General features: G+C 47.8%; 1 protein-coding gene across 6 annotated transcripts in view; it reads right to left on the minus strand.

The window, feature by feature from the left end:
* Nucleotides 1-5,065, minus strand: part of LOC122546943 (zinc-binding protein A33-like) — an 8,729-nt gene extending 3,664 nt beyond the window's left edge. For all 6 annotated transcript variants that reach the window (XR_006310851.1, XM_043685555.1, XM_043685553.1 and 3 more), the window contains exons 1-3: nucleotides 4,498-5,065; nucleotides 4,312-4,407; nucleotides 3,986-4,219 (exon numbers count right to left, since the gene is read on the minus strand). Coding sequence is in view for 5 of the 6 variants with exons in the window: in XM_043685555.1 (XP_043541490.1) it covers nucleotides 3,986-4,219; nucleotides 4,312-4,407; nucleotides 4,498-4,908 (741 nt within the window). In the remaining variant the exon portion in view is untranslated. The remainder of the gene's footprint in view (nucleotides 1-3,985; nucleotides 4,220-4,311; nucleotides 4,408-4,497) is intronic.
* Between the last annotated feature and the right edge of the window lie 2,376 nt (nucleotides 5,066-7,441).

Consider the following 7,441-nt stretch of genomic DNA (forward strand, 5'->3'; position numbering starts at 1 on the left):
TCCCTAAAGTGCTCTGCTAGGAGGCGTCCAGTCTCCCCAATGTAGAGGAGACTGCATCGGGAGCAACGGATACAATAAATGATATTAGTGGATTTGCAGGTAAAACTTTGATGGATGTGGAAGGCTCCTTTAGGTCCTTGGATGGAGGTGAGGGAGGAGGTGTGGGCGCAGGTTTTACAGTTCCTGCGGTGGCAGGGGAAAGTGCCAGGATGGGAGGGTGGGTTGTAGGGGGGCGTGGACCTGACCAGGTAGTCACGGAGGGAGCGGTCTTTGCGGAAGGCGGAGAGGGGTGGGGAGGGAAATATATCCCTGGTGGTGGGGTCTGTTTGGAGGCGGAGAGGGGTGGGGAGGGAAATATATCCCTGGTGGTGGGGTCTGTTTGGAGGCGGAGAGGGGTGGGGAGGGAAATATATCCCTGGTGGTGGGGTCTGTTTGGAGGCGGAGAGGGGTGGGGAGGGAAATATATCCCTGGTGGTGGGGTCTGTTTGGAGGCGGAGAGGGGTGGGGAGGGAAATATATCCCTGGTGGTGGGGTCTGTTTGGAGGCGGAGAGGGGTGGGGAGGGAAATATATCCCTGGTGGTGGGGTCTTTTTGGATGTGGCGGAAATGTCGGCGGATGATTTGGTTTATGCGAAGGTTGGTAGGGTGGAAGGTGAGCACCAGGGGCATTCTGTCCTTGTTGCGGTTGGAGGGGTTGGGTCTGAGGGCGGAGTTGCGGGATGTGGACGAGATGCGTTGGAGGGCACCTTTAACCACGTGGGAAGGGAAATTGCGGTCTCTAAAGAAGGAGGCCATCTGGTGTGTTCTATGGTGGAACTGGTCCTCCTGGGAGCAGATACGGCGGAGGCGGAGGAATTGGAAATATGGGATGGCATTTTTGCAAGAGATAGGGTGGGAAGAGGTGTAATCCAGGTAGCTGTGGGAGTCGGTGGGTTTGTAAAAAATGTCAGTGTCAAGTCAGTTTGTATTAATGGAGATGGGGAGGTCCAGGAAGGGGAGGGAGGTGTCAGAGATGGTCCAGGTAAATTTAAGGTCAGGGTGGAATGTGTTGGTGAAGTTGATGAATTGCTCAACCTCCTCGCAGGAGCACGAGGTGGCACCAATGCAGTCATCAATGTAGCGGAGGAAGAGGTGGGGAGTGGGGAAGATCAACTGTTCTACGTAGCCAACAAAGGCATAGCTGGGGCACATACGTGTGCGACCCTTTTGGTCTGGAGGAAGTGGGAGGATTCAAAGGAGAAATTGTTAAGGGTGAAGACCAGTTCGGCCAAACGAATGAGAGTGTCGGTGGAAGGATATTGTTGGGGACGTCTGGAAAGGAAAAAACAGAGGGCTTGGAGGCCCTGGTCATGGCGGATGCAGGTGTAGAGGGAGTGGATATCCATGGTGAAAATAAGGCATTGAGGGCCGGGGAAACGGAAGTCTTGGAGGAGGTGGAGGGCATGGGTGGTGTCTCGAACGTATGTGGGGAGTTCCTGGACTAGGGGGGAATAGGACAGTGTTGAGTTAGGTAGAGATGAGTTCAGTGGGGCAGGAGCATGCTGAGACAATGGGTCGGCCAGGGTGGTCAGGCTTGTGGATCTTGGGAAGGAGGTAGAACCGGGCAGTGCGGGGTTCCCGGACTATGAGGTTGGAAGCTGTGGGTGGGAGATCTCCTGAGGTGATGAGGTTGTGTATGGTCTGGGAGATGATGGTTTAGTGATGGGGAGTGGGGTCATGGTCGAGGGGGCAATAAGAGAAGGTGTCCTTGAGTTGGCGTCTGGCTTCAGCGGTGTAGAGGTCAGTGCGCCAGACTACCACTGCACCCCCTTTATCCGCTGGCTTGATGATGAGGTTGGGATTAGAGCAGAGCGATTGGAGGGCTGCGCGGGATGTCCAGGTGGATGCAGTGATCCCCCTCCTATTTATCTCTCCACCCCTCATTCCTGATGAAGGGCACCCGCCCGAAACGTCAACCCACCCCCCTCCTTCCCCCGCTCCTCGGATGCTGCCTGACCTGCGGTGCTTTTCCAGCAACACACCCTCAACTCTGATCTCCAGCATCTGCAGACCTCACTATCTCCTGAGTTGATTCAGCCTCCAGCACACTTGAAGATAATGCACTCTCCCATCCAACTATTTGCTGAGTGAAATTGTTTTTTTTTTCACCTTGTCGTTGTTTCTTTTGCACTTTCAAATCCCTTGCTTGTGATTCTTTATGAACAGGAGCAGCTTCTCCTTTTCTCATTTCCCCAGACTGCTCATCATTTTCAAAACTTCTATCAGATTTCCTCTCAAGGAGAGCAATCCCTATCCTCATAATTGAAGTTCCTCATCCCCAGATCGGTTCTTGTAAATTGTTTCAGTATTCTCTCTAATGCATTCACATCTTTCTTATAGAATAGCACCGAGAACTGTACACAATCCTCCAGCTGAGGCCTTCTTGTACTTTTTGGTTTCTACCTGACCTGCCATATTCACTCAACTGTGCACATGTACACCCAGTTTCCTCTGTTCCTGTACTCATTTAGAATTATACTCTCTATTGTCATTCAATATTCTTCCGAGAAAACGGAATAATTTCACACTGAAATGCAATGAAATTCATCTGACAGGTACTTGTCCACTCTCCTTCTGAAGTCCTGCACTGTCCTCCTCAGAGTTTATAATTCTTCCAAGTTTTGAGACATCTACAAACTTTGAAATTATTGCCTGCATGCCTCATGGAGTATCTACATGGAGTAAGTGCCTGGAAAGCACTGATAGAGGTGCTCCCAATGTGGTCTTCTCTACATCGGGAAAACCAAACGTAAACTTAGGGAATGGTCCACTGAGCATCACAGCCAGGCCCGCAGGGGCTGACCAGACTTCCCAGTCACTGTCCTTTTCCTTCCCCTTTCCAACAAGGCCATCCTTGGCCTCCTCCATTGCCACAATGAACCAAACCACAAATTGAAGGAACAACACCTTATCTTTTGCCTGGGCACCTACAGCCTGGAAGACTCAACATTGACTTCTCCAATTTCAAAGAACCTCCCTCCCCATCCCCTCACTCCCTTCCCAGCACCTCCCCCTCAATGCCACTCCTCCCTGCCCAACCAGATTCATTCCTCACATTGACCAACCAGGGTCATACCCTCTAGCTGTCTTCACCAATCCCCACTTTACTACCCGGCCCCCGCCTCATCCTTTATTTGCATCTCTCCCCCACACCCACCCCCAGTCCTGAAGAAGGGTTACACCCAAAACATGGACTTCTCCACCTCCTGACGCTGCCTGGCTTGCTGTGTCCTTCCAGCCTCCTGCCTGTCTACAGACGAAGTGGTGGAGGCAGACACAACAGCAGCATTCGAGAAGCACCTGGATGAATACATGAATAGGAAGGGAATAGAGGGATATGGATCCTGTAAGTGAGGACAGCTTTAGTGTGGAAGGGCAAAATGTGTCAGTGCAGGCTGACTGAAACTCCATTCCACAGCCCCATCTCCACTCCTACATGAACTGTCTGTAACCTTCTCCCTGGAGTATTGGAACCAGCAGCTATGTAAAGGTTATATACACTGATGTCTGGGTTATTTATTTTCAAAAATGCACAGTCATCTTCAATTGGGTTTAAAACTATTCTTTTGCTTGTTTCAGCCCACAATTACAATTTCAGGGGGAAAAAAACCACTTTACACAACTTAGAACATTCTGCAGTTTTGGCATATTTTTATTTTAGAAAGATAGCCAATGACTTATTGCAACTATACACTTTCATACAAGGATTTGGAATTTGAATTCAATATCGGGAATTTAAAAAGGCTAATGATGGCCAAGAATCCAATGTCAATTGGATGGAAAAGCCACCTGGTTCACTCATGTCCTTTAAGGTCGGAAACTGCCTGACACGACATGCGACTCCAGCCCGTTGACTCTGAACTGCCTTCTGGACAATGAGGGATGTGCAATAATTAATGGTCCAGCCAGTTATGTACCTCATGCCTTGATTTAAAAAAAAACTCACCTTCAGAAATATCACTCCGTCTGTGTGTTCCAGCCGTTTCTCCAACTTTGAGAGTTTCTGCTGAATAGACTTTAAATTCTCTTGAATTTCATGAAGATGTTGCTCCATTGGTTTGAGAATGTTTTCCTCTTGTTCCCTGAGATCTCGGAGTAAACTCTGCTCTTTCTCAGTCAGCATCTGGTGCATTTGGGAAAATTCGGATGTGATGTGGCTCTGAAGATTTGTGGATTCCTCCTGTGAAATGAAACATCAACACAATATTTTTCTGTTAAAAAAAACACAAATGGCCGAACCTAATGTTGAAGCCGAACCCAGGGAGATTTTACCTGAATTTGGGAAATCTTCTGTTTCTGCTGCTGCTCCATTTCTAGAGCCGCTGATTTCTTCTCTCTGAGAGAATCCAAGGAAGATTTCGCCCGATTCTGGGATTGGGAGAGAAAATCAGAAAATAAAAGAGTTAGACCATGAAAATGTGATGAAATAATCAGAGGATGGAATGTGTTTCCTTTTACCTTGTAGATTCCAACAGCTTCTTTAACCGGCATGAAGTTGTGAGATTTGTGTTCCCAGGAATCTCGACAAATCACACAGATCAATTTCTTGTCAGTTTCACAAAACAGCTTCAGTTCTTCCTGATGTTCCTCACAGTGATGTTTACTTTCCTTCTCTTGTGGATTCACATTTAATGTTCGAGCTTTCTCGGCCAGATCCGCTAAGGCCCGGTTTCCTCTGAGGCATCTGTCCGGAAACTCCTGTCTACATTCCGGGCAGGAGTTTATCTTTTGCCTTTCCCAACTCTGGGTGATACAGGAGCGGCAGAAGTTGTGTCCACAATCCAGTATAACCGGATCGGTGAAGAAATCCTGACAAATGGGACAGATTACCTCCTCGGTCCAACTCTCTCCCTGCTGTCTGGAAGCCATTCTCCCTCACCACGCCTGGTTACTCTTTCAGATTTGGTGTTGCTGGGATGGCCAATACTTTCCGTCCTGCGACTTCCCGGGAAATTCACCGCATTGCTTCGGAGGCTCGGGATATTTGCCGGTGTGGGTGTATTTTTATTGGTCAATGGACCCAAGACGGAACGGGGTGGGGATATTATAGGGCTGTGCACGGGTGGGGGCAGAGGAGACTGAGCGAGGATTGGGCAGAAGGAAGGAGGAGGGAATTGGCAGAGACCGCTCTGACAGGAACTAACAGGTGACCGAGGGTACAGCGGGGGGCTCTGTTATAGAAGCCGCTGCTCACTTACACCGTGTACTGTCACAGTGACCCACATGGGAATTGACGCCAAACAGTCATTTCTCTCCAAAACTTCATTTAAATTTGCTCTGTGCCCTGCACAGGTTCCATTTGGACACCGTACTCAACCCGGTAAAATGGGAGGGTGGAGGTGTTGGGAGGGAGACGGGAGGGAGGGATGAGGCGTTGTCTCGGTCCTTGGAGTACGTAGAGAGAGAGAGAGAGAGAGAAATCACGGGGCACAGCGAGACTGGAGAGGTCTGAGAGTTGGAAGGGGTCGATGAAGCCCTTTTTTGATGGTAGCGACTTCCGTGTGTGGCTAAGATAAAGTTTTCTCTGAGGAATCCTGAGGAGCTGGAAGCGAAGTTAACAAGAAAGGGTAATGCAGATATCATAAGCTCTTGAATACTCCAATAAATATGTGAGAAATTGCCCAGACCAGGGGAGATCAGAGTTGAATGTGTGACTCAGAGCTTGGATCCGAGGTACCGTGTGTAATGGGATTTGATTCGGAGGCTGGGAGCCAGCACCAATGTTGTCAGTCCGGTAGAACTGGAATACTCTGCACTTGGATCGGGAAGGGTCCAGTGTTCCATTGAGTAGAGTAGTTAGAGCTGTGGAAAGAGACCAAGAAAGAGCCTCCGAGTACAAATTCAGAAATAAATAGTATCTCTATCTTTCACAAACCCATCTGAAGAAGATGGAGACATTCAGACCTTTCCAACAATGTGGGTGTAACGTGGCTGAGGATCAGATCTTACATTTCCAAGGCAGCTTCACAACTTAGCGACCCAACTATTCCTGTGTCATGCGCAAACCGCACACCAGTACATTCTCTTTCAGCATGCAAGTCATTGCTGAGCATTGTCACTAATTGTGGCACCGGCACTGATCCTTATGATACACCACTAATTACAAATTGCTACCCTCCTTATCCCAACTTTATTACCCTGGAACTGTACTAATATACAACATCCAACACAGTGAACTGTTATCCTATTAAATAGTCAGGAATGCTTCCTTATTAAATGTTTTGCAGAAATCAGAATATTACAATCATTGTTTCCCCTTTATCTATCGTGTTTGTTCCTCCTCAAAGAATTCTGGTAAATTTGTTAGACATGCTTACCCTTCATGAAGCCAATCAGACCCTGCTTGGTCATATTATATAAGTAGGAATGCTCTTGGGTCACATCCTTTACACTTTGGGAGGGAGACGGGAGGGAGGGATGAGGCGTTGTCTCGGTCCTTGGAGTACGTATAGAGAGAGAGAGAGAGAAATCACGGGGCACAGCGAGACTGGAGAGGTCTGAGAGTTGGAAGGGGTCGATGAAGCCCTTTTTTGATGGTAGCGACTTCCGTGTATGGCTAAGATAAAGTTTTCTCTGAGGAATCCTGAGGAGCTGGAAGCGAAGTTAACAAGAAAGGGTAATGCAGATATCATAAGCTCTTGAATACTCCAATAAATATGTGAGAAATTGCCCAGACCAGGGGAGATCAGAGTTGAATGTGTGACTCAGAGCTTGGATCCGAGGTACCGTGTGTAATGGGATTTGATTCGGAGGCTGGGAGCCAGCACCAATGTTGTCAGTCCGGTAGAACTGGAATACTCTGCACTTGGATCGGGAAGGGTCCAGTGTTGCATTGAGGAGAATAGTTAGAGCTGTGGAAAGAGACCAGGAAAGAGCCTCCGAGTACAAATTCAGAAATAAATGGTATCTCTATCTTTCACAAACCCATCTGAAGAAGATGGAGACATTCAGACCTTTCCAACAATGTGGGTGTAACGTGGCTGAGGATCAGATCTTACATTTCCAAGGCAGCTTCACAACTTAGCGACCCAACTATTCCTGTGTCATGCGCAAACCGCACACCAGTACATTCTCTTTCAGCATGCAAGTCATTGCTGAGCATTGTCACTAATTGTGGCACCGGCACTGATCCTTATGATACACCACTAATTACAAATTGCTACCCTCCTTATCCCAACTTTATTACCCTGTAACTGTACTAATATGCAACATCCAACACAGTGAACTGTTATCTTAATAAATAGTCAGGAATGCTTCCTTATTAAATGTTTTGCAGAAATCAGAATATTACAATCATTGTTTCCCCTTTATCTATCGTGTTTGTTCCTCCTCAAAGAATTCTGGTAAATTTGTTAGACATGCTTACCCTTCATGAAGCCAATCAGACCCTGCTTGGTCATAT

The sequence above is a fragment of the Chiloscyllium plagiosum genome, unplaced genomic scaffold, assembly GCF_004010195.1.
Source record: "Chiloscyllium plagiosum isolate BGI_BamShark_2017 unplaced genomic scaffold, ASM401019v2 scaf_6263, whole genome shotgun sequence".
In the NCBI taxonomy this organism is placed as follows: domain Eukaryota; kingdom Metazoa; phylum Chordata; class Chondrichthyes; order Orectolobiformes; family Hemiscylliidae; genus Chiloscyllium; species Chiloscyllium plagiosum.